This window comes from Chrysemys picta, chromosome 1, assembly GCF_011386835.1.
Source record: "Chrysemys picta bellii isolate R12L10 chromosome 1, ASM1138683v2, whole genome shotgun sequence".
In the NCBI taxonomy this organism is placed as follows: Eukaryota; Metazoa; Chordata; order Testudines; family Emydidae; genus Chrysemys; species Chrysemys picta.
The window spans coordinates 61908135-61935772 of record NC_088791.1 but is presented as its reverse complement, the minus strand read 5'-3'; the positions used below and the strand labels follow the sequence as shown (position 1 = coordinate 61935772).

The 27638-nt window shown below is 43.7% G+C and overlaps 1 protein-coding gene across 2 annotated transcripts in view; it reads left to right on the top strand.

Annotated features, from left to right (window-relative positions):
* Positions 1 to 26244, top strand: part of PPM1H (protein phosphatase, Mg2+/Mn2+ dependent 1H) — a 194379-nt gene extending 168135 nt beyond the window's left edge. Inside the window, exons 8-10 of one of the 2 annotated variants that reach the window (XM_005303176.5) lie at positions 2353 to 2460; positions 14950 to 15101; positions 25608 to 26244. In XM_005303176.5, the coding sequence (XP_005303233.2) occupies positions 2353 to 2460; positions 14950 to 15101; positions 25608 to 25755 (408 nt within the window). In that variant the 3' untranslated portion in view covers positions 25756 to 26244. The remainder of the gene's footprint in view (positions 1 to 2352; positions 2461 to 14949; positions 15102 to 25607) is intronic. The other variant, XM_065558065.1, reaches the window with a different exon arrangement.
* The last annotated feature ends 1394 nt before the right edge of the window (positions 26245 to 27638 follow it).

Below are 27638 nucleotides of genomic sequence, written 5' to 3'. Positions count from 1 at the left end.
CCCTTTACCTGCAATCCCTTCAAAAGAGCTCTTCCCTAGTAGCAAAAATATTATGGATCTTAACTGGAGTCTAATGCCATCTATACAGTAATAATTTTTATAAATTATTAATCTTTTGAGCTACACATATTGAAGATGAATATCCCCTTTCCCACAGAGAGACCCACTCACCCGCATCAATTTCTTTGTCCAAATCCTTCTCCCATCTTTTCATCTGGATTGTTTTCTTATCAACATCTTTTTCAATCCAAATTGTATATGTTTTAGAAATTAAACCTTTTGTTTCAGCTTGCTCCTGGCTCAACTTTTCAAATGTGGTTAAAGGTCTAGATAGAGCCACCTCATATCCAGCTTTCACAATAAAATGTTTGACCTATGGGATATTGACAATATGGGATATTTATATCATTTACATTATTACATGGTATAATTTGGTATGATTTCAAATCAGTACAGAGGAACAGCTGTCTGAATTGAATAAGCTCAGCTCTCACCCACAGTGGACAGCCACTTTGATACGTTCTAGGGATAAATTCCTGATTATTAATGAAAGTAGTTGAGGAAGAGGGTCTTGGTGACAGGAATTTAGAAAATTTGTCCAGAGCTGCTAAGGTGGTCTGGATAAATGACCACCTTTTATTTTTGGTGACGTATGTTTCTTTTTAACTCAACAATTACTATGAATAACCATATTTGGGCTATAGTCTGGTTAGAATTTTACCCCATGTTTGGATGGTCTATTGTTAGCCTAGATGACCCCATATTTTAATTGTGATGCATAATAATAATAAACCAAAATAGGGAAAGCTAGTTTTACGGAACTTAGAACTCACCCTTGGCCTTATGTTTCCATATGAATTTTAATAGTGCATCCTGCCATGTTTCTGATGTCATGTCAGGGATACCAACAGAGATGTACTGAAAAAAAATTACTGGGAGGACATTAATCTTTACCAAGGCTACCCTACCTAGCCAAGTTATTTCTTATTCATCCATTCTTTCAAGACTTTCATCATTTTATTTCACATTGAAGGATCACTTGCCTTAAAATGATTTTTATGTTTCTCCACAGTATTTATTCTCAACTATTTTAAAGATTCCTTTACCCATTTAAGTTTATGTAGATGTGACAACAGTTTGTTTTGACCCTTTTGGGACTATTAATTCCTAAAATTTCAGATTTATCGTAGTTTATTTTGAAGCCTGATACTTGCCCAAATTCCAAAGCTCTATAATTTTTAATGAGGCTTCTGGCTCTGGCAGATATAACAAGATGTTGTCGGCATGAAAAGCTATTATGTGTTTAATCCAGAAGGCCTTCTGATGCCTTTTACCATAGGACTGTTTCTCTCACTCACTGCAAATGGCTCCATTGCCAAAGCAAAGCATAACAGCCATCCTTGTCTGGTACTTCTAAACAAAATGAAAGGAGGGAGGCACCCTCAATATTTAACTTACCTGCCTTTTTTCAAAAGCTGCCTACAGCTTCTTCCCTCTTCCCAGGTGGTCAGGGGCATGTTGCATATAGGAAATGACAATACTTCAAGAAAGAGCTATCAAAATATTCCACTGACAGAGTGCTCTCATTGACTAACATGCTGAGTGCTTCATACACTTAATATAATTTAGTCCTTCTAGTGCAAGTAGTACTTGAGGTCTCTTTCAGAGAGATTAAGGCTCCATTGTCCTAGACTCTGCACAAACAACTGTCCCAGAGAGCTCACAATCTAGGCTCTAGGCAATGCATAAGTTAGAATAAACAGAAATGGGGAAATAGGGGAGGCGAAGGGAGAACAAGGAAGTGATAGGGAGAGGTGCATTAGGTATTTTTAAATTCCTGAAGACTTAGATTAATGAGAGAGAATTTTTATTCTGGTTGAGATTAAATGTTTTTATTTTACTTACCTTTTTCTCACTTACACACACACACCATTCATTCATTCTCTTTCTCTCTGTGCTATATATAATTTTGAGACAGCAAGTATTTGCAGCATTCCCAAATTTCATAAACCACCTGAGGATGCAGTGGATGTTAAACCCACTCCTGAACTACTCAGGGGAATTTAATTTATGGTCTAGAATGATAGGCAGGTTTTTTCTTGGCCCTGCAGAAAGGGAGAAATTGAAGTCAGAGTGATCCTGGTGGGTAGTCTTTTCACTTTCACAATTTTAGCTGCTTAAAGGTCACTGTCTATGTTAACTCCCCCGTATAGGGGAGGAGACATTGAAAAAGAGAGGTAATTCCTCCAAAAGCCCTAGCAGTTGTGTGGTGGGGTCAGTTTTTAATTCTCTACCACATTAACATTGTGTGTGGAATTGGCTTTGATATTAATGCGTTTCTCTTGTTTCCAGGCTCGTGTCATGGCAACTATTGGAGTAACTAGAGGACTTGGAGACCATGACCTGAAGGTGCATGACTCCAATATCTACATCAAACCTTTTCTGTCCTCATCTCCCGAGGTACGCCCTCCATGTTTTTGTTACATGATTTATGGGAGTGAAGGAAAATTAATTAAACTAAGCGCACTGTGTTCATCCTGAATTACCCTCAACTGTGGACAATGTCCAGAATGTTATTTGATCACTTAAATAAATGTTTAAATGAAGGGTGGAAATAATGACAGGACTGATGCCATTCGCTACATAGTAATGTAGTTTTCATTCCTCTTCCTATTGCCCCAGGAATGTACATATCCCTGTCAGGCCCCTGATGCCTTCCCGCCTTCTAAGTGTCATGGTTAATGTCCTTCTGCCCGAGGGGCACTAGATGTGACTCTGCAGCTGCTTCATGGTCAGCCCAAGGATTCACTATTCAGTGGCACAAGATGCTCTTCCCTCTACATTTCCCTTTCCGTGACTGCGCATGCTACTGACACAGAATTTAAAGCCCATGTCCGCTTCTGAAATAAGAGAATAGAACCTAGATACTGGAGTCTCTGATTTCTTGCATGGCAACATGGAAACCACAGCTTGTACACAGGACAGAACCCCAATGTCTAAGGAGGAAAAATAGCCAGGGCACATCAAAATATGCTGCACACCTGCCCTTGATCCACTTCCCTTGCAGACCCAATGCTTAATCTTTAAGGCCTTCAGTCAGTTGGGACTTAACTTCAGAACATTTTCAGTTCATCACTATCCAATACATGGTAGCTGATGGTATTTGGAGTAAAGCACTTCAGAACAGGATGTAGGGCATTTTCAGTTGGTGGTCCAGGATGTTGCAGTGGCCTACTGGAGGTTCTTAGAATGAGCCTGAGCCTGGCTGTCTTCATCGAAAACTCCTTTTTTGCATAAGCCACCCTGGAATAACAAAATATACAGAATCAATAATGAACATTATGTTTAAAACAGTAAGCAATACAGGTCAAGCCTACAGAGTTGAAGAGTAAAATCCACTGTGAACACACATGAATCTTAATTACCATGGGTCAAATCCTGAGAGTTCTGCACCTCCCACTGGCTTCAGCAAATACTCAACAGTTGCCAACATTTAACCTAGTTGTTGAGACCTACATGCTATGGTGCTGAGTGCCCTAGTAAAGACGACAGAGAGGGAGCAAGCGAGCTTGCACACACTGAAACATAGTGTTGCTGCCAAACTAACAAGTCCTGACTAAAAAGTGCTTGCATTGAGGCTTGAAAAGACAGCTGCAGAGAGATTCTGGTCACTTAAAGAAAAGAAGTCTATTGACAGCACCCGTCATCCTTCCTCACTCTCATTCTGCTCCTTTCCCTGTTTTTTTTCAGTGTATGCCATTTCTTACTTCTTACCGTCTCTGCTGTCCCAAGCCAGGGAATCAGCATTTCTGCCCTCATGGTTGTAATAGATTTGTTTTGTGCCAGTGTAATGTTGCAATTCTATCTCCTCTTTCTGGCACTCCAAGATCTGGCTCTAGTGTAGTATCTCGGCAGGATTGACCTCGCCAATTGCTGCAGTAACAGGTTTCATTTCCTGGACACTACAGTGCTAAGAAGCGATGGTCACATAAACACCACCCTATACCGGAAACCTACTGTCCGCTATACTTACCTACATGCCTCTAGCTTCCATCCAGGACACACCACACGATCCACTGGCTGCAGTAACATTCATTCATGCAATATAAAGATCTTCTAGGCTTCTGCATCTTGTAGGTTTTTCCAATTTGTGTTTGAATTCCAAAACGTGGTGCGCACAACACATACTCTGAGTCTCAGACTCTGCAAGTGCCTGATCAAATGGCAGCAAAAAAGTCCTTGTTTCCATAGTCTTTTGGCAGTTAAGGCTAGCAGAAATGTCGTAGGGGCCAGTAGCAGGAAATGAAGAATATCAGCCCTAACAATCTTGAGATAGAGCCAGCAGAAATCAAATTCTATGAGAAAACAAATACATGTGCCAAAAAAACCCACACACCAAACAATGCTCTTGTCTCAAATATTGTCTATATATTGTCAGGAACCTGCAATACATCTTGCAGACAAAGCTATGTTAAGAAGCAATGCCTTGTGCTGCCATTTGGGGAACTTGCATTTGGAAGTAAATTTAGTAGTAATAATACTTGCAACTTCTATAGCACTTGCTCATCAGTGGACCTCAAATAATTATATAAAGGTGGGGGGAAATAATTTCCATTTTACAGACTGAGAATCTGAGGCATAGAGAAGTTAGTCACACAGTGAGTCAGTGACAGGATAGAACTACATCTTCTGACTTCAGGTCCTGAGCCATAGCCACTGCCCCCTTTCCCAGGCCAGGGGAGAATATGGCAAATTTGTTTCAAATCGTAAAACCAAAGCTATGATATAAGATTGCAACAGAAACGCATCTGAAATCATAACCATATAAATACCTGAAGAAGCAGACTCAGAGTCTAAATCCAGAAGTGTAGGTTTAAGTAACTTTTGGATTAATCAAATTTTATTATAATAGACGTACCAACCCATGAGAGGAGCAGACCAGTATCCAAGTCTGACCATCAGCATTCAGTGATTCAGCTGGTTTGAGACAAAATTTGGAAGACTTTCACAGCTCTAAAAAACTGAACCACTTATAATGAACTGGAAAAACACAAAGCAGACTTACCAGAGCTGAGGCTATCTCAGTTGTATTACAGATCTATTTTTCATAGTGAAATAATCATTTGACAAATCTTAATATGAAATTCTGGCATTAGATTTCAATAGGAATCTTGTCCCTGTATCTGGGAAGTAAGGTTTGGTTTTAAGATTCTTCAAATGATTACTCACCCATTCGTTGGAAGAGGCATGCATCCGATGGCTCCATTTGGCCCTTGTTACTTCATCTGATCACTCATCTGACTGAATGATGTGGAGATGGAGAACTGAAGAACCTTTTCCCATACAGGCTGTGGTAAAAGAGCTTGCTGAACACTTCACAGTATGTAAAAGGAAACCACACAATGTTAGACTGACATCAGTGTTTGGGAGAAAGCTTTAGGACTTCCAGTTAAAGGAACAAATCGGGTAAATATTTGGAGAGGGACTGTTTGATTCAGGAGAATCGAGGTGATTTCAGGAATAGCAGGTCAAATCTGACTAGCTTGGAATTCTTTTAGGCTACTACTGCCAGGGAAGAAATGAAAAATGCAGTAGATGGTCTTACACCGGACTTGGATTTCTCAGAAAGCATTTGAGAAAATGTTCTGCCTCGTAGGTTAATATAAAAGACAGCCATGGAGTAAGTGGAAAGTTGGCACAGTACACTGGGAATTGGCTAAAGGGCAGGAAACAAAAGGTAGCAGTAAAAAGCTAAAAGAAGGTTAATTGGTGAGTGCTGCAGGGAACAGTGTTGGGACCAGCTTTTCATTATTTACATATAAATTACTTGGAAGATGGTATTGAAAGAGATTTCCATGTTTGCCAATGAAACTGCATTGGATGACGCTGCACGTACAAGGAACAATACAATTAAGAAAGGATTTAATGTATTGAAGTAGCTGTGCTGATTGATAGTAAAGGCAGCTGAAGCTGAATATAGAGTGTTGCCCCTCTTGGCTTGAATTCCACTGGGCCAGGCTGGTTCAAGAGCGTCTCAGGTGGCTGCAGGCTCACATGTCCATTTGCTACGGGTAGTTTTCAAGCCAGAGTTGGCTGGCTCGCTTAAGAACATGAATGGGATACCAGATCAGGTGTGGCTGTTTCACAAGCCAAGTATGGCCTTTTGCAGGTAAGTGCATTAGAATGGCCATACTGGGTTAGACCAATAGTGCATCTAGCCCAGTATCCTATCTTACAACAGTGGCCAATGCCAGGTGCCCCAGAGGGAATGAACAGAACAGGTAATCATCAGGTGATCCATCCCCTGTCACCCATTTCCAGCTTCTGGCAAACAGAGGTTAGGGACACCATCCCTGCCCATCCTGGCTAATATCCATTGATGGGCCTATCCTCCATGAATTTATCTAGTTCATTTTTGAACCCTGTTATAGTCTTGGCCTTCACAACATCCTCGGGCAAAGAGTTCCACAGGTTGACAGTGCGCTGTGTGAAGAAATGCTTCCTTTTGTTTGTTTTAAATCTGCTGCCTATTAATTTCATTTGATGACCCCTAGTTCTTGTGTTATGAGAAGGAATAAATAACATTTCCTTATTACTTTCTCCACACCAGTCATGATTTTATAGACCTCTATCATATCCCCCTTTAGTTGTCTCTTTTCCAAGCTGAAAAGTCCCAGGGTATGTCTACACTACAAAATTAGGTCGAATTTATAGAAGTTGGTTGTTTAGAAATCATTTTTATAAAGTCAATTTTGTGTGTGTCCACACACAAAATGCTCTAAGTGCATTAAGTCGGCAGACTGCATCCACAGTACCAAGGCTAGCGTCGACTTCCGGAGCGTTGCATTGTGGGTAGCTATCCCACAGTTCCCACAGTCTCCGCCACCCATTGGAATTCTGGGTTGAGATCCCAATGTCTGATGGGGCAAAAACAGTGTCACGGGTGATTCTGGGTACATGTCATCAGGCCCCCACTCCCTCCTTTCCTCCATGAAAGCAACGGCAGATAATCGTTTCGCGCCTTTTTTCAGCCCTGACGCCATAGCACTGGGATCATGGAGCCCGCTCAGATCACTGCGGCAATTATGAGCACTGTAACCAACACGCACATTATCCTGGAGTATATGCAGAACCAGAAGCTGCCAAAGCAAAACCAGGCGAGGAGGCAATGGCAGCACAGTGACGAGAGTGATGAGGAAATAGACATGGACATAGACGTCTCACAAAGTATGGGCCCCGGCAATGTGCACATCATGGTGTTAATAGGGCAGGTTCATGCCATGGAACGCCGATTCTGGGCCTGGGAAACAAGCACAGACTGGTGGGACTGCATAGTGTTGCAGGGCTGCGAAACTTTCGCATGCATAAGGGCACTTCCATGGAACTGTGTGACTTGCTTTCCCCTGATCTGAAGCACCAGAATACCAAGATGAGACCAACCCTCACAGTTGAGAAGCGAGTTGCGATAGCCCTGTGGAAACTTGCAATGCCAGACAGCTACCGGTCAGTCGGGAATCAATTTGGAGTGGGCAAATCCATTGTGGGGGCTGCTGTGATCCAAGTAGCCAATGCAATCAAAGAGCTGCTGATATCAAGGGTAGTGACTCTGGGAAATGTGCAGGTCATAGTGGATGGCTTTGCTGCAATGGGATTCCCTAACTGTGGTGGGGCGATAGACAGAATCCATATCCCTATCTTGGCACCGGAGCACCAAGCCAGCGAGTACATAAACTGAAAGGGGTACTTTTCAATGCTGCTGCAAGCACTGGTGGATCACAAGGGACGTTTTGCCAACATCAACATGGGATGGCCGGGAAAGGTACATGACGCTCGCGTCTTCAGAAACTCTGGTCTGTTTCAAAAGCTGCAGGAAGGGACTTTCTTCCCAGACCAGAAAATAACCATTGGGGATGTTGAAATGCCTATAGTGATCCTTGGGGACCCAGCCTACCCCTTAATGCCATGGCTCATGAAGCCATACACAGGTAGCCTGGACAGTAGTCAGGACCTGTTCAACTATAGGCTGAGCAAGTGCAGAATGGTGGTAGAATGTGCATTTGGACATTTAAAAGCACACTAGTGCAGTTTACTGACTCGGATAGACCTCAGCGAAACCAATATTCCCATTGTTATTACTGCTTGCTGTGTGCTCCACAATATCTGTGCGAGTAAGGGGGAGACATTTATGGTGGGGTGGGAGGTTGAGGCAAATCGCCTGGCCACTGATTATGCGCAGCCAGGCACCGGGGCGGTTAGAAGAGCACAGCAGGGTGCGGTGCGCATCAGAGAAGCTTTGAAAACCAGTTTCACGACTGGCCAGGCTACAGTGTGAAAGTTCTGTTTGTTTCTTCTTGATGAAACTCTCCCGCCCCACCCCTGGTTCATTCTACTTCCCTGTAAGCTAGCCACCCTCCTCTCCCCTCCCCCCTTCGATCACCGCTTGCAGAGGCAATAAAGTCATTGTTACTTCACATTCATGCATTCTTTATTAATTCATCACACAAATGGGGGATAACTGCCAAGGTAGCCAGGGGGTGGGGGAGGAGGGAAGCGCCGGGTGGGAGAGGAGGGAAGGACAAGGCCACACTGCACTTTAAAACTTTAAAACTTATTGAAGGCCAGCCTTCTGTTGCTTGGGCAATCCTCTGAGGTGGAGTGGCTGGGTGGCCAGAGGCCCCCCCACCGCGTTCTTGGGTGTCTGGGTGAGGAGGCTATGGAACTTGCAGAGGAGGGCTGTTGGTTACACAGGGGCTGTAAGAGCGGTCTGCGCTCCTTCTGCCTTTCCTGTAGCTCAACCATACGCTGGAGCATATCAGTTTGATGCTCCAGCAGTCCGAGCATCGACTCTTGCCTTCTGTCAGCAATCTGACGCCACCTATCCTCTTCAGCCCGCCACTTACTCTCTTCAGCCCGCGATTCAGTCCGCCACCTCTCCTTGCGTTCATATTGTGCTTTCCTGCACTCTGACACTGTCTGCCTCCACGCATTCTGTTGTGCTCTGTCAGCCTGGGAGGACATCTGGAGCGCCAAGAACATGTCCTCCCGAGTGCATTTTTTTCGCCTTCTAATCTTCGCTAGCCTCTGCAAAAGAGAAACATTTGCAGCTGGTGGGGGAAAAGGGAGATTGGTAGTTAAAAAGACACATTTTAGAGAACAATAGGATCACTTTTTCCCGTTAAACCTTGCTGTTCACATTACACAGCACATGTGCTTTCATTACAAGGTCGCATTTTGCCTCTTATTTATATTGAGGGCCTGCTGGTTTGGTGTGAGAGATCACTCACGCAGTGCCAGGCAACAGAATTCGGCTTGCAGGCAGCCATGGTAAGCCACAGTCTTTTGGCTTCTTTAACCTTCATAACATGTGGGAATGGTTTCAAACAGCAGCGCCCTCATTTCTCATACCAAGCGGCCGTTGGGTTGGCAATTTAAATGGAGGGGCTGCAGTTTGCGTGTAGCACAAACCCAAATAACTCCCCCACACACACACACACAATTCTCTGGGATGATCACTTCTGTTCAGTCGCACAGCCGAGCAGGACCGGGCACCTCTCAATGTCCCCTTAATAAAAGCACCCTATTTCAACCAGGTGACCATGAATGATATCACTCTCCTGAGGATAACACAGAGAGATAAGGAATGGATGTTGTCTGAATGCCAGCAAACACCGGGACCATACGCTGCCATGCTTTGTTATGCAATGATTCCAGACTACAGGCTACCGGCCTGGCATGGTAAAGTGTCCTACCATGGCAAACGGAATAAGGCAGCCCTCTCCAGAAACCTTTTGCAAAGGCTTTGGGAGTACATCCAGGAGAGTTTTATGGAGATGTCCCTGGAGGATTTCTGCTCCTTCCCCATACACATTAACAGACTTTTCCAGTAGCTGTACTGGCTGTGAATGCCAGGGCAAATTAATCATTAAACACGCTTTCTTTTAAACCACATCTAATATTTACAAAGGTACACTCACCAGAGGTCCCTTGTCCTCCCTCAGGGGCCGGGAGCACGCCTTGGTTGGGTTTGGGGGTTACTGGCTCCAGGTCCAGGGTGAAAAACGTATCCTGGCTGTTGGGGAAACTGGTTTCTCTGCTTCCTTGCTGTGAGCTATCTTCAATCTCTTCATCATCATCTTCCTCGTCCCCAAAACCCGCTTCCATGTTGCGTGATTCTCCATTGACGGAGTCAAAGCACAGGGTTGGGGTAGTGGTGGCTGCACCTCCTAGCATGGCATGCAGCTCAGTGTAGAAGCCGCATGCGGCTCTGACCCAGAGTTTGCCTCTCTGGTTTTGTGGTAGGCTTGCCTTAGCTCCTTAATTTTCATGCGGTGCTGCTGTGCGTCCCTGTTATGGCCTCTATCCTTTATGCCCTTTGAGACTTTTTCTAATGTTTTGGCATTTCGTTTACTGCAACGGAGTTCAGCTAGCATGGATTAGTCTCCCCATATGGCGAGCAGATCCCATACCTCCCATTCGGTCCATGCTGGACCTCTTTTGCGATCCTGGGACTCCATCATGGTCACCTCTGCTGATGAGATTTGCACTCACCGGCACCTTGCCACGCTGGCCAAACAGGAAATGAGATTCAAAAGTTTGCGGGCCTTTTCCTGTCTACCTGGCCAGTGCATCTGAGTTGAGAGCGCTGTCCAGAGCGGTCACAATGGAGCACTCTGGGATAGCTCCCAGAGGCCAATACAGTTGAATTGCATCCCCACTACCCCAAATTCGACCCAGCAAAACCGATTTCAGTGCTAATCCCCTCGTCGGAGGAGGAGTAAAGAAATCGATTTAAAGAGCCCTTTAAGTTTAAAAAAAAAAGGGTGGGGGGGGCTTCGTTGTGTGGACGGGTCCAGGCTTAAATCGAGGTAACGCTGCTAAATTCGACCTAAAATCATAGTGTAGACCAGGTCCCAGTCTTATTAATCTCTCCTCAAATGAAAGCTGTTCCCTGCCCCTCATAATTTTTGTTGCCCTTTTCTGAACCTTTTCCATTTCCAGTATAGCTTTTTTGAGACCACATCTGCACACTGTATTCAGGATGTGGGCGTACCATGGATTTATAAAGAAGCACTATGATATTTTCTGTCTTATTATCTATCCCTTTCTTAATGATTACCAGCGTTCTGTTAGCTTTTTTGACTGCTGCTGCCCACTGAGTGGATGTTTTCTGAGTACTATCCATGATGACGCCAAGATCTTTCTTGAATGGTAACAGCTAATTTAGATCCCATCATTGTATATGTATAGTTGGGATTATGTATGTATGGTAGATCCTGTTGTGATGTAAACACAAACCTGACGCATCCTTTGTATCACCGATCCAGGATTTGGTGCTGGAGTATTTCCTCTGCACACATTAAGAGCTTTGCTGAATAACAGAATGCACAATCCATATCCAGATAGAGAGAGTGCATAACTGTGAGCTGTAGTACAGAGCATCCACTGCTAAAATTTAGCAGAGGTCTGAAGACCCCCGTCATGGTGTAATTCATCTTGACCCACCCTCTCCTTGCTGGCTGGCTGTGCAGAAGTGACGCTACTTCTTTGTTGCTAGCTTTAAACATTCCTACTCTTAGATATGAAGTTGTGGTATGGGCTAATTAAGACAGACCACTAGGTAAATCCCAAATTGTCCATCCTTCCTGATGACCATTGGAGGTGGACAGAGGGTTTCCTAAATGCATAGAGGGAGCAGGGGGAGTTTAGGAAGTAAGAGGGAGTGGAAGCCATACAGAGAGTCCGTCTGGATTGGGAAAATGGCTTTTGCCCAGGTTGCCTGGTGGTCTGGCTGGCCAGCCACCCACGTCTGTGTGAGCTGGAGAGTTCTGTATCCATTTGAAGCGCATGCAAGTTTGAGTGATTTGTGTCACAGCCGTAACATCATTTAAATCTCATATCTGCTGAATTTCCTGAATTATTATTGAGGAAGGGCAGCAAGCAGGGGGTAGCTCAGGGGTTTGGAGAAAATGGCTTGTGAGCTGGAGTTGATAAGTAGCTCTCGGCCACGTAAAATGCCTGTAATGCCGTATGTATGCCACATGAGAATGCTAGTGTCGTGCTACTCCACTGTAAAATCGCAAATAACTAATACAAGACGATAATATTAAAAATGAGAACTGGAACAGCTCCGCTAAGTGGGAATGCATCTGGGCAAGACAGCCTGCCTCTGAAATACTGTGATTCTATGAACAGCTCTAAATTAACTCATTTCTATTAGTGTTCGCTAGCTACCCGTAGATATATTTTAGAAAACTGAAGGAAAAAAGAAATATTGTGGCCACCCTTAAATACTTTACTTTGCGACCAGGTGACATCACCGGGACATGGGACATGTCCTCTGCTTGGTATAGGAAATAATATGAATACTGTAATATCCTATCTATCTACAAAAGTTTGGAAAGTTTATAAAGGTGACTACTTTATTACAGTAAATAGATGCGATAATCATTCTTTGGGTGAGAGCCACATCTGACAACTAACCCAATCTCCTTCCATAACTTCACATTGTTATTTTCCTTGAACTGCATACTAGTCAAATAGCCAGTTCTTTGTTCACGCCATTGCCCATCCCCCTTAACTACTGTGCATCATTAGGTGTCTGTCAGTATCCATCTCCTTGCCATCTCTTTTCAGGATTGAACATGTCAAGCTTCGTCTTTCCTCATAAGAAATTGCCACTAGTTCCCAAATTAGTCATATCATCTTTGCCTGAGTTTTCCGCAAAACCTGAATTTCAAAATCGTCTCTCTTCTCAGTAATGTACACTAGAGTTTGCAGAAATGTATATCTTGGGTCCTTCATCTGCTGCATCAGCTATAGTTTTGACAGGATTCTGTTGCCTTGAAGCTGCAGCCATAGGCTCCAATCTTGCTCCATACACATCAATGGGAGATCTGCTATTGACTTCAGTACGAGCAAGATCTGGCCGATAACATTTTCCCCCAGTGCTAGCAGGAGGAGATCTGTTACTTTAATTTGAACTTTCTTTATCTAGGTGAGGGAGATGGGGCAGAGATGGATTTTAGAAGTCTGCTGATTTACAGGTTGTTTTGTTCTGAGTGATTCACTGCTAAGTGGATAATTAACATTTAAGTATCTTACTATCTGTATAAAAGTAGCTGACATCCAAGAGATCTGACTTCCAAACGTGTTTTTGTGTGATAACCATCATCTCGGCCAATACACTGGGAGTTGAGCTGCTGACCTCAACAAACAAAAGCATGAGCTGCTACATTTTGCACTAAAGAGCCAAGGTTCTATAGTGTGGGGGCTGCAAACACTCGTATCCTCTGTGGATTGGTACAGAAGTGTACCTGTAACACTCAGTCTCCAGAGACTAAATTTGCTGCGCTGGAGTTCTATTCCTGATAGATTTGAATCAGGAGGTAAAGACAGATGGGAGTGTTTTAGGTTGACTACTTTTTTTTTTTTTTGGCTCATCTCAAGAGTCCTCACTCAGATAGACCTTAAATAATAAAGCAATTGATACATTTTACAAATGACCCTCTTTCCCTTTAGAGCAAAAGGAAAAGGGTGAGGATTAGCACTGAGATCTACATTATTGTTTCTCCTATCCTGGTTGCAATCCCATAAAAATCACAATTAAGTTGAAAGGTCCAAGCATTTTATGTGCATTTCCTGCTCCGTGGCTCCTAATGAGAGAGTGCGCCAAGAGAGAATGAAATAACTCCCCGTCTTCTAGCTGTGCCAAGTACATGTCCGAACAAATTTGTGGAACACCGATGCTGCTATTGAAGCACAAGGATAAAGCAGCATGTGTGACCAGGTGCACTATTCCCAAATTCTATTACAGATCATCATTTCTTCTTGTCTACCTTGCCAAGGTTGTCACACGTCTTTCAAATTACAGTCATTGCTGGCGTAATTAAAGTGCTCTGTGAGTGGTTCCCGAGGATTCCAAGTTTTAGTTTGGGGAATTAAAGGAGCAGGCGGTTTGACAGTTGGAATGCAGGGCAGGCTGGAAGAAGACTTACGTCCAACAAAAGACTCATTTGAAAAACTTGCATTGACCTTTGTTCGTGTGCTGACCTGATTTCATGGTTTAGACAGCTCAGTCAAGCAGGGGGTTACGGGAGGCCATTTTAAACATAGACTGTCAGATTCTTCAGCATCAGAGGCCTGATGGAGAAGTCAGTTCAGTTCTTGGCTATGTGACTGCAGCCTTAAGTAACAAAACCTATGGGCATTTTAGGGAAATAGCCTAGTATGGAAGAACCTTTTCCACTGATATTTTATATGGTTCCTTAAATTGGCCCCAGTCCGTCAAATCACTTAAGAATATGATCCATTCACTTCAATGGAACCACTCACATGCTTAAAGTTAAGCATATTCTTAAGTTCTTTGCTGGATGTGGGCTATAGAAAAGACTTTAGGTAGCAAATCCTTATACAATGCACTAAGCACTTCAGAACACGTGCAATTTATTGGGCATAGTTAATGGGTTCTGGGCAAATAGTGAAAACAGTTATTAAAAATTCATCAAATAAATTATTAAATTCTTATTTGACCAGCTATCCTAATGATGGAGAATAGCCAAAATGCAGAGCATGGCCACAAGAGGAGAAGGGAGAGGAATAGGTTTGATTGATTTGATCACCGCTGTCAGCATTACATAAATGCATTAGAACCCTGATTCAAGAACACTCAAGTCTGTTCCTATTCAGGTCAACACTTAAGCACCTGATTAAGCGCCATCCAGCAGTAGGCAGTAGGATATGCTATTTTGAATCCGGGCCTAAGAGAGATTGCCAGCTCGATGAAGAAGTTGCCCTACTGGGGGCGGGGAGGGTAGAGCAAAAGTGCTACATCTGGGAGTTATTTGAGCGCCCTGTCTAAATTGCTAACTCCAGACCAGCATCAGCAGATTTTCACAAGAATTGGAATATTTCCTCCTTCATGTGACTGAATCTCTTGTTTTGTGATTGTAGGTGAGAGTCTACAATCTTCTGCAGTATGAGCATGGACCAGAGGATGTGCTGATCTTAGCTACCGATGGACTCTGGGATGTATTATTAAATGAAGAAGTGGCAGAAGCTGTCACAAACTTCCTACCAAACTGTGACCCTGATGATCCCCACAGGTTTGTGCTCTTACCTGACAGAATTCCTCTGCTGCAGCAAGCCTGGGTTTGTAACTCATTTGTTTCGAGAGAGTAACATGAAGTGAATGAACCTTCTCTTGTAAGTTCTTCTGTATCTTTATGGATAGGTTTGCAGCTTGGAGGCTCTCAAAGTGGGAATTATCAAAGATGTGTTAAAAACCTGCTGACTGTACGGGGATAGGCTGGGCAGTATCTTGGCACGGGTTCTATTTTTCCCACCACACTAAAGCTGTGTGGAGACCTCAGCTTCTCCCAGTGAAGGACATGGCATATTTGTTTGTCTGGCTGATCATTTCCTTCTGGGAAGCCATTTCCCACTTAAGAATAATTTTCTCTTTCCCCTGAGGAATTTAGCAACTGCAGTGCCACAGCACCAACCCAGTAGGCGTTGTTGCTAGGGAGTGCTGGAAGGAAAGGTAGTTTGCCCACGTTGCCCCTACAGATTCTGAGCATCTTTTCCTCAGTGCAGTCATGTGGTGCAGGAGCCTTGAGGCTACATGTGGTTTTTGAATGTGGGGCTCCCGTACCATTGCTCATTGTGCGTTCACTTTACTGGTCATATTATGTTCTTAAAACCAGTCTTTAATAGCACATGCCCGGAGTGCCAACGGCTGGATAAGTTGAGTGAGAAGAAGAGATTAAAAGTTTGATTGCAGCCTGTTTCATCAATAATATTTGCTATTTTCCTGGCTTTATCTCCTCTTCCTGGTCAACATTGCTCTTCCCAGCATCCTATTATCTAGCAATACAAATGGTCCCAAAGAGCTAAATGTCACATGTTCTCCCTTGAGTGAGTGGGTCAGTCTGTTTTATTGTGAATTAAAATATCAGAGTGAAGGGGGCCTCATTGTTGCTTCCCAAATTCAGGCCCCGTGGTTTCTATGCCCAGCCACCCCTTTGTCCTGAACCATCCCCTCTCCTGGGTTGCATTTTTCCTTTTATGAAAACTCCCACTCGAATACACCAGAGAAAAGAGCTTTTTAAACATTTTGTTCCCATTTCCCTTGGGAGGGCAGCCCAGTGTCAGACACAAAATCTGGGATATTTCGGTACCCAAATGAAAATGTGTGGAAAAATCCATAGAGCTCTAGTTACATTAGTCTGTTGATGGCAGTTGGTGTGGGAAAGAGGACAGCAAGTCTGAAAATGCTTCATGGGTTTGTTTCTGAATCATCATCTTTTCAGACTTAGCCCTGTACTACCACACAAAGGGAAAACGGTGAAGATAACCATGGGCAAAGGCACTCTGGCAGCCACTTGGGTTTTTAAGTGACAGCCATTCTAGAGAAAATTGCAAACAGTATTTTCTTATACTGACACTTACAAACATGGAATGTAAAATAGCATTTCACTGCAAGTGCTGGATTGTCAGGTGAATGGATGATTAGCGTGAAGCTGCAGCTGTGACATTCTGACCTTCACAATCTCCTCTCTCAGAGAGATGTGGTAGAAATGAGAGAGCCTGGGCTGCTTGACTTCCCTACAGCTTATTAGTCCCTTTGCTAAGGTAAATAGATAAATAAATACTAGGTTTTGCAGGAGAGGCCAGGGCTATGGCATCCTACAGCCTGCCCAAGAGAAAAGAAGCAGCAGCAACATATGTATATGCTGAACAGCCAACACAAAATGGTGCTTTTCATTTAAAAAAACAGTCTAGGGATGTGCCAGCAGGATTGGGAAAATCCATCCCCCTTTCTCCTGCCCTGTTCCCAAAGAGGTAGATACCAGCCAAACCAAGTGCTAAAAGGCTCCCCATATACTGTAGTGACCGTTTGTCTCTTCTATAAATAAGTTGTTTGAGGGGTTGCTTCCTGGAACCTCCCCACCTCTCTGGGACTTCATTCACCCAGCTGTTGCTTCCTCTCTCCCTGGTGCACACCTGCCGCACCCACCTGCCCCCCAAAAGGGAGAGTCTCACAAGAACTGTCCACAAAACCTGGTGCTGCCCTTCTTATCTTGGTTGCTTCTTGCTCACTGCTAGTACGTGCACCTAGTACTACTGAGTGCTGACTCCAACTTGCCACCGCAATGGGAGGAATCTGAAAGCCATGATGGAGGCAACAGCTGGTCATGTGGACATCCAACCCACCATCCTGGTTTGGGAGGAAGAGAGGCTGGGTAGGTGAATAGTGCCTAGTAACAGGGCCTAAAAAATAGGCACTGATTACTTAAGAATATGCACACAATGTTAAACTAATGGCCATACATGGGGTTGGGAAGGAATTTCCCCCTGTGTCAGATTGGCAGTGACTTTGAGGGGATGTGCATTGGCTTCTTCTGCAGCATGGGGCACTTGCCAGGATCATCTGGGTATTTCTCACTTAATCAATTCCATGCCATTACCGGGGCCTTGGCCACTGCTGCACCTCAGTCCCTCCTGTTCTCTACCTATGGCACACTATAGTTTAGTCTTCCTAGGGCTATAATATTTTGGTCTAATTCTGGGTGTTGGCCTTGGTGTGGAGGTGGATGAGTGGTGTTTAGTTGCCTGTGATATGCAGGAGGTCAGACTAGATGATCTGGTGGTCTCTTCTGGCCTTGAACTCTATGACAAACACTTGTAGCTCCCAGGGCAGCTGCCTACAATCACCCCATTCATTCCCTATTAGGCACAATGACTTTCTCTTGGAAAATCTGAGGCACAGTTATCTCTAGGTGGGTAGCAAGGATTACCTTAGCAAGCAGTTAGAAGAAGGGGCTGTCTGCAAATCTTAAAGTGAGCTTGGTGACTCAGCCAGTCAAAAAGCATAGAGAACCCCAGGGAAAGTCCTTTGCTGATGAGAACGTATGGCTCATCTGAGTCTGAAGTAGTGCTCCACGGTGGACAGACAGAGAGCAGTGTTGACCATCCCCCATCCTAGAGAATTTTCCTGTAATTTTTCTCCTCTTTTCAGGACATGATTCTACTTGCAACAGTGCAGGAATATGCCCGGGGGAATGGAGAGCTGGGTTTTGTGTGCCGTTCAGCTTAGAAACAAGTTGCTTGATTGTTGATTTCCCGGTTTTGGCATGGCCGCCATCTTTATTTAAACAAGCTTTCCCAAAACTTTTGTTACAAATTAATGAAATCCTATCATCAGTTAGTAGCAGACCCAGAACTTCTCTAAGCTCCAGTGAGGGAAGTAGTGGAAAGAGGAGGAGAAACTAGTCAGGAATCAGTTAGGAACAGAGGGATCCTCAGGGTGTTAGGCGACGGCAGAGGAAGAATGGTCAGAACTTTGAGGTGCCTCACCTGGTTGATAATGTGGGGGTGGGAGTCGCCAAACAATATATTATTTAAAACTTTATCCGGGGAATCTCAGTTTATCCGAGTTGACATCAGCAACACTATCCAAGGACATACACATACCTGGAATCATGAATAGCTTATTGTAAATTAACAGTGGAGAGGAAGCATGGTCGTGAGGGTAAGTCACTGCACAGAGATCAGATTTAATTTCTGGCTCTGCCACAGACTTCCTGTGTGAACTTGGGCAAGTCACTGCATCTCTCTGTGCCTCTGTTCCCCATATGTGAAATGGGGGTGATAATACTCCCTTCCTCCCATTCTGCCAGCCTTATCTATTCAGATTTCAATGGATTCTGGGCAGAGACAGTCTCCTGGTACATTAGTGTACAGCATCTAGACCAATAGGATCTTGATCTCTCTGGGGTCTGCTACCACAATACAAATAATAGTGCCTACCTATTAAGCGGCTAACCATTTACAATAGGTCTAATCTTTCAATCATTCAGAAGTTGATAACTTTATTTTTATTTCAGAGTGGTAGCCGTGTTAGTCTGTATCAGCAAAAACAAGGAGTCCTTGTGGCACCTTAGAGACTATCAAATTTATTTGGGCATAAGCTTTCGAAAGCTTATGCCCAAATAAATGTATTAGTCTCTAAGGTGCCACAAGGACTCCTCTTGTTTTTATTTTTATTACCATAGTGCAGAGGTGGGCAAACTACAGCCCGCGGCCACATTCAGCCCACAGGACCCTCCTGCCCGGCCCCTGAGCTCCTGGCCCGGGAGGCTACCCCTAGCCCCTCCCCTTCTGTTCATGTTCCACCTCCCTCGCAGTCTCTGCTCACTGCACCGCCGGCACAATGCTCTGGATGGCCAGGCAGCGCAGCTGTAGCGCAGTCCAGCCACCGGTGCTCCAGGCAGCATGGTAAGAGGGCTGGGGAGTTCAGGGTGGTGGTCAGGGGGTGGGGGTGTGGATAGGGGGCGGGGCAGTCAGAGGGCTGGGGGCAGGGGTCCCGGGGGGCAGTCAGGAAGGAGCGGGGGGGTTGGATAGGGTGCCGGGAGGCAGTCAGAGACCCGATGTGGCCCTCAGGCCAAAAAGTTTGCCTGCCCCTGCCATAGTGCCTAGGGGCCCTACTCATAGATCTGCACCCCATCTGTGGCAGGTCTGTACACTCAGAACAAAAAAGGTGATAGTCCCTGCCTCAAGAGGTTTACGGTCTAAATATAAGACAAGATACACCAGATGCTGGATTAGACGGTTGGGGGAATACATGAAACATAATTGATCTGCATGGTAGGCTCTGGTCTGTGCATGCCAGCAGCCTAATCACTGTCAAGTTTTTTGTAGGTATCATGGCAAAGGAGAGTTTTGAGGTGGGATACGAAGGCGGATAATGAGGTAGCTTTGCCACACATTTCTTGCACTAAGAACGAAGATTCTTTGTTAAATGTCACCAATGAGTTAGCTGAACTAATTAGTAGAGGTTATTATACAGTATACAAAAGATTAGGAATCCTAAAAGGAAAAGCAGATTTTTCTGGGTCTCATTCTGATCCATCTAACATTGGTTTAACTCCATTACATTTAGTGAGGTTACTCCTGATCTATTCCAGTGTAAGTCACACCAGAATCAGGACCTTCTTTACTTAAGTCTCAGAACAAACACATTTATTAGTGTTTGACCGGGTGTTCTATGAATGGACATCTGAAGTGAATGTTAATTTGTTCTTTTAAGTAATTTTGTGCCAGATCATTTAGGGACTTATAAATAATAGTGGCAAGGCATTTTTCATGCCAGCTTGCAAGAGGTAATTAGAACAGTCTTTCATGTGGCTTACAATGATATTTATGAAAATTACCTTGCAGAATTGCTCTTGCTGCTTGGTTATAAAGAATATTTAAAGGGTTTAAAGTACTGTGTGAAAGATTTTACCTAATTACCTCACAGTAGTCCAAATGAAGTATAGCTAATGGATTCATGATTGTATAGCAGTCCTGACTATGAAACTGTGTCCCATTCTTCGGAGTAGTCAGTTAAGGAGAGATCTTACGTATTGATCACTTTGCAAATATGTTTAAAATAATGTTGTCTAGCAAAATTCCAACTTGTTTGATAAGTTTAGTAACACACTCTACGGTAAATTCACCAACTTGAATTTTTAAATGATGGGGAATGTGGAAATGACCCATGGGAGAAATTGTATGGATCCTGTGATACCTTCCACATTGTGGTCATAATAAGAACCTCCATGTTGGGTGAGATTAGTGGTCCATCTAGCCCAGTTTCCAGCAGTAACCAATAGTAGAAGCTTTAGAGGAAGATGCAAGAAACACTAGAGTAGGCAGTTATGGAATCATCTGTCCACAGGAATGGTTTCTTACTAACACCCATTAATTAGAGGTTGGCTTATGCTCTGACACATGACAGTTTACATCTCTTCCAAAACTCTTGGGGCTTTTGTTAGTTTGTTAATTCTTAGTATTGGAACTCTGGATGTCTCTGTTATCTATATAAATTCTTTGTTGAATACTAAAGATGGGCCCAAACTGCAAATTACCTATATGCACTCTTCCTAAAATGAAGCCGTATTCAGATTCAGGTTCTAGTTCATCCCATTACAAAAATGGAACCTCAGATCCAACCTTTCCTGTGTTTCAGGCATAGTTTGATATGAGGTTTTGGTTCTATCTCCTCTTTCAAAAACTATGGCGGTGCAATCACATGGAAAGCACAGTGGATTCATGAGATAAACTGTAGAAGTTTTGCATTGTCATGTGGTACCTGCCACATTGTGGTCGTCATCTGGAATGTCTTCCAAGTTGTGTGGCTGAATCTGAAGGCTTCATTTTCTACTTCAAGTGTCCATTAGAGCACTAGCACAGTGTCGTCATCCTGATCTCACTGTAATATAGGCCACTGGGCTCTAACAGAGGTCACCTCCTATATGTAAATATAAACCTGCTGATATTCTGCTGTCCCCTGACTTGCCATGCAAGTGAAATTACACAACAGTGTTACTAATTTTAAACACAGTGAAGGGATGATGGGAAAGCCCTTATGTGGCAAAAGGGAAGGAAAAGAGAAACAGAGGACAGTGAGACATAAGACTATACTTCAGGATTATTACGTTTTATAGCTGATGCTCTGCGTCTCCCCAAAACAGATGACATGATCCCTGCCCCTAGGAACTTGCACAATGAGACGTGAAGGAACAAGACAGTAGGGAGGGTTGATCATTTTGTGGTTTCCCAGTGCAGGCTAACCAGTGGCGTGATGGAGTAAGAAAGGTGGGGGGTTAATATTTACACAAAATGGACAGGTAAGGCCTTGCAGATCAACTCAGGAAGTGCAGCCCATATATAGGGAGCGGTGAAAAAGCGTAAATGAAGAAGACAATGAAGGAGCATCAGTATCATACTGTTTCCTCGTATGAGGCTGATACAGCTCAGGCATTGCAGCTGTGCTCCCTGATTGCTACTTCAAAAATCTTTCCTTCTCACCTTTCCCCATGTCCTGTCCCCACTCTCAGGCTGTGCGGGATACGTAGGAGGTTCTGGGGAGTCTCTCTACCTCCTTTGTGCTTGGGAGTCTGGGAAGCAGGCCATACAGTCTGCCAAGAGTGTATTTCCCCCACTGCAGCCATTTCTCTTTGCAGTACTCCGCTGATCAATACTGAAAGCTTCAGCAGGAGGGGAAAAAATACTCTCAAATCACAAAAGTTGCATTCCGGTGCAGCTCGTCATTGGGGAAGAAGTACTTTAAGACTACTTCAGCAGTTCTCTAATGCTATCTTGACAGTTGAATCCCAAGTTCACAGCATTAGTGGATAAAGCATTCAATAATGGACTGCTGCTGCTATTCATCGCCAAGTGCCAGAAATTCACCCCATTTCCTCTGATGCCCAGCTGAACAGTAGTGCTCTAATTCAACTCTGCATTGGAAGAGGAATATGTTCCCCTTCTACTGTCTTTACCTACTCTGTTTTCTTTGCTTCAACATCCTCCTTTTCTTGTGTATTTCATATTCTGTCTTTGTGAGAATCTCTGGCTTATTGAAGGCTTTTGTAATCTTGTCATTTCAGAACACCAGTTTAAACAGGAAAGCCCTTCAGCTTTTATACAGCAGCTTAAAAGCAATAGTGACTCCTTTGTGTTCTTGAATTGTGGGAAGCCCTTGTAAATTAGGAACAGGTGAAAGCCAAACTTTCCCTTTCACTGGCTTGCTGGCATTTTCTTCTCCTAAATTCTGACAAAAATTGAGAAATCCTTGAAAATATGCTCTTAGCTGCAACTCTCGTTGATTGTTTTTATTCATCGCATGTCTGATGCAAGCTCTGGGTGTGCCATGCGGAATTTGTGTGTTCTTTAGCCTCGCATTGGATGTTGGTATATGGAAGCTGAGGCGTATCAATGTGTATTTCTTTAGAAAATGAAATTTCATTTTGTATTGGGGCAATAGGGTCAGTGCTTCTTGTTATCTTCTCTCCCTGGTCTTCAGTATCTTTGCTATAGAACAGATCTTGGCAACTGCAGCGTGTGTGTGTCTAAGAGAGAGTTTGTGCCTATGTCATTACCTCTTCACTTGTGTAAAATGACCCTTAGACCCCTTTCTTATCACAGAGAGAAAAATCTCTTGTTAAAACTAGTGAGGCCTAGAAAATCTTACCAGTTTCTCAGTGCATCGCCAAAACACCCCATTCTCTGCTTTTAATCCGTTATTTGCATTTGACATTGACCCTTCCTTTACATTCCAATTTTCAATCTCCATTTACTGTGCAGTGAAGTTTACACTGTATTTTAAAAAGAACAGGAGTACTTGTGGCACCTTAGAGACTAACAAATTTATTAGAGCATAAGCTTTCGTGGACTACAGCCCACTTCTTCGGATGCAACAAGTACTCCTGTTCTTTTTGCGGATACAGACTAACACGGCTGCTACTCTGAAACTGTATTTTAAAAATCCCTTCCAACTGCTGAGTCGTTGTGTAGTGTGTCTTAATATTTCCTGGACTGCTGAGACACCAACAAGTGTTAAAATGAAAAACAGTAATAATGACCACCGTCATACTGTTTCTTGAGTATTCATCTTCGCCAGTTACATACGATCTTTTCTGATTCAAGCTTTGTGCCATTAAATAATGCATTCTCAGCTTATTCTAACCTCAAATCCTGTAGTAACCATCTCTTGCATAATGAGCGCCCTGCCATTTATGATCATTTGAAGTGTCTGCTCTTTGTCCTTAGATGAGTTCTGGTGCAGGTCACTTCCCCAAAAGGTTTCCCTGGAGTGCTGCCCTTATAACTGGTTTTGGGGCCTTGTCCCTTGTACTTTGTGTTGTTCTAGGAAGGGATCCCTCACAGTTGGTGGGGCGACCTACCTGACGTCTATGGGGTTTGCCAGGATGCCAGAGTCTTTGGTTCCTGTTCCCTGTATATTTGGGCCAGTGTTTGGTGCTGATTTTATTATACAGCCCCTAGATACTTTCCCACCCCCAAAACACACACACTCATCCTGCTGCCCCTTTCCAGGCAGAAGCAGCCAGGCACTGGGAAAACAGAGATGACAATGATTATCAGCATTGAGATAGCCTTGTGATGGGTGAAAATGTACTTTGTCATGGAAGTGTGGATCCAGCTAATGCAACTAGGATTATGTGGAATATTCTTCATGGTAAATATTGCATTGGCACCAGAGGTAGAGTTGAGCAAGGACTCGTGCTGTAAAAATAACACTACTAAGCAGCTGATCTTTCAGACTGAGGGCTAAGTATCTGAGAAGTTGTAAGTGAGCTGCTTTCTCTTGGAAACGGAAGTGTCCTGAACTGATGCTCCAGTGCCATTGTGATCAGTTTTGTCATGAGCCTCTGGAAGGTAGAATCAGTCCTGTCAAAATCACAAGTTAGCCATTTAGGGATTTGTTGTTGTGATCATTCCCCTAAGTGTCCTGCAAATATGTTTTAGTGTAGTGCAAAACTGCAGGCCTCCGTACCTGAGCATATGGTCATTGAACTGACAACATTTCAGTTATGTGCAGGCTGGTTGTAGCCATGTCGGTCCCAGGATATTACAGAGGCAAGGTAGGTGGGGTAATATCTTTTATTGGACCAACTTCTGTTGGACAGAGAGACAAGCTACACAGAGCTCTTCCTGCTTTGGGATCTGAAGAAGAGCTCTGTGTGGCTCGAAAGCTTGTCTCTCTCTCCAACAAAGTTGGTCCAATAAAAGATATTGCCTCACCCACCGTGTGTCTCTAACATTTCAGTTATACATATTGGCCCTGACTGAGTTCTGCTAGAGAATCATGCAGAACAAGAGCTGGGCAGGGTCCAAGGTTGGCTATGTGCCACCTTCGTGCTTCTGGCCCCCAGAGCAGTGTCCATTGTTTCTCAACTGTTTCATGAAGCTGGGGGACAACAAATATCTGCAATAAATACAATGCAGCTCAGCTCAATGGAGTGCCGCTCTGTTTCACAGTTTTGTAACTAAATGAAATGGCTAGCAAATATTTCCAATACAGTAAGCACCTGACATGTCAGTTTGGAATGGTCTTCACTGAATTAATAAATTTAAAGAGATTGCTGATTTCATTAATCTGACTATATAACTTCTATGTATTTTGTCAGTTTTAAAATAATTATAATGGTTTCAAAAATAGGATACTGTTTCAGTGGAAACTGACAATTCATCCTTTTGGTGTAAGGTATAAATTGAAGTAAAGATCAGGGAGTTCCTGGATTTTATTTTTGGCTTTGTAACCAACTCACTATGCGTCGCTCACCCTCTTGCCATAGTGTATCAATCTATGAAATGGGTATACTACTATTTAACTTTCTTTAAAGAGGTGTTTGACGCTGAAGATCAAGGTTTTCAAAAGGGGTTTAGTGATTTTTTTGGGGTGCTCCATATAAGATCCCTTACAAAGGCCTAATTTTCTGAGGGATGTTCAGCACTTTCTGCAAATCGGGCGACCTTAAAGTGTCTCGAGTTGGGCACCCAAAATTGCTAGCCGCTTGTGAAAAACTTGACCTAATGCTTTAAAATTTGTAAAATGCTTAGAGATCCTCAGGTGCTAAATAATTTTTACTAGTAGTCAACACTTGTTCTTTGATTGCTGATGAACGGATCTGACAGCTTGTCTTTGTATCTCACAAATGTAAATCTCATGAGCTGTGAAAACACATTCTTCATAATACTAGCAACCGTGATCTCTGCATGCTCTATTTCTGCAATGTAACGGTGTTCCTCCTCCTTCACAGATACACGCTAGCAGCTCAGGACCTGGTGATGCGAGCCAGGGGAGTGCTGAAGGACAGGGGCTGGAGAATATCCAACGACAGACTGGGCTCAGGAGACGACATTTCTGTCTATGTCATTCCTTTAATACATGGAAACAACTTGTCATGAAAGTAGCACTGACAATGATAATGGGAGGGTGGTCTTTTTAGGAAGAGCCTTTGAAAAGACATGATGTTCAGATCTGACCAGGACAGTTCTGATTGATGTAATTTAATCTAAACTCATGCTGGAAGGCAATGTTTCTGCCCAAAAGGTAGGGCTCTGCACATATCCTGTACACGATTAAAGGTATCTCTTAAGGTTACAGCTTCCCTATATTAATTTGTTTTTGGTGCTTAACAGGAATGGACTTAAATGCTGCTAATATATTATGGATTGATGGTTCCCTGTATTGTCCCTCCAAGTGAGGACCCCATTGTGACCTGAAACAGGACTTAATCTTTTTCAGTTTACCATGTGGCTTGAAACAGCCATTTTCAGTTTTGAAAATAGAAACGGGGATTGAAAGCCAGTGAGGCTCTCAACATCCCCAAGATGACTGAAGTCATGGCCTTGGGATGGGTCATTTAAAAAAAAAAAAAAAAAAAAAAGTTAAAACTTGATCTGACACTTGACGTTATTGGTCATTACGAGTAATTGTCATTCTTTTTCCATGAAGACCTTCCAAAAATTGTACATGTATGATTGAATTCTCATTTTTCCCACTTAAACCCCCTTCAGAACTCTCTGGAGACTTTACAGCTCCTTATTTTACACGTTTTGGTGGCAAAACCAAGACTGTCCTTGTGACTTGGTCTAACTCACCACAGCCAAGCCATCTGCAAAAATTGCCCTGGCGAGTAGGGCACATTGTGTCGTTACAAGAATAAATCTTGCAACAGGAATTTTGTCAAGATTTCCTTTGATGTCTAACCATGATGTACCAGATCTTGACTTGATGCAGAGTTCCTCTGGAAGCCCAGGTTTCTTTGGGTCGGGCTACCCTGCAGCTCAGGTAGACTGACTCGTGCTAGCAGGGCTCGAGGTAGTGCACTAAAAATAGCAGGATCAACATTTCAGCTCAGGCTGGAGCTTGGGCTCTCAAGTCTAAGAAGTCCGTGGCCTTGAGAGGCTGAGCTCCAGTCTGAGCCACAATGTCCACATTCCTATTTTTAGCACTCGAGCTTGAGTCCGTCTGCCCAGGCTGGGAGGCTTGCTCCTCGCTGGAGAGTAGACGTACCATTTGGGACCTAGGATTTTCATTCTTTGGCTGGTTCTGTCTGCTTTATGATGCATCCTGTTGAAAAGATCACTGGACATACAGCTTAGCGATCAGTGTTCAGTAAATGTATTTTGTCTTCGGAGTTTGGGTTTAATTGGGTGTCTATGGTAAATGTTATTGTTCTAGTTATTAACCCAGAAATACAGATAGCAACCTTATTGAAAAGCCTTTCACCTCTGTCTCCCTTATTATTCATCATAAAAGCCCTCTGCCCTGCCCCCATCATCAGAGTCCCATGCTCAGAAGGTGGCAACACACTCATAACTCTGCACCTTTTGGTACCAGGGGTCAAGGATTAATGCGTTAGTGGAAGTCCTTGGCTTGCTTGGTCTCCTCTGCCAGTTGCATTCACTTGATGTTAAGAAAAATCTCTCTAAATAAGATACCAGCGTAGAAGCAACAGTGCGACAGGAAACCATTCAGGCAAAATGCAGTGCAGACATAGCCAGTGTAGTGCAATAATTGGAGGTGTGATTTGCAGTTCATGTAGCCATACCCGCGCTAGCCTTAATCTAACTAATCTGGCTAAAAACAGCAGTGAGATTCAGCGTGGGCTAGCAATGCCAGGGTGTGCCCAGAGGTCCCGGGGAGCTTGGACAGCCTCTGCTGACACCCACACTGCTGCGTCTTAACTGTTATTGGGACCTGGGCTAGCTAGATGGTTATGGCTCCACAGACCGCAAAGCACAGCTCCGATTGCAATGCAGACATAGCTGCAGTTACTGGTCTA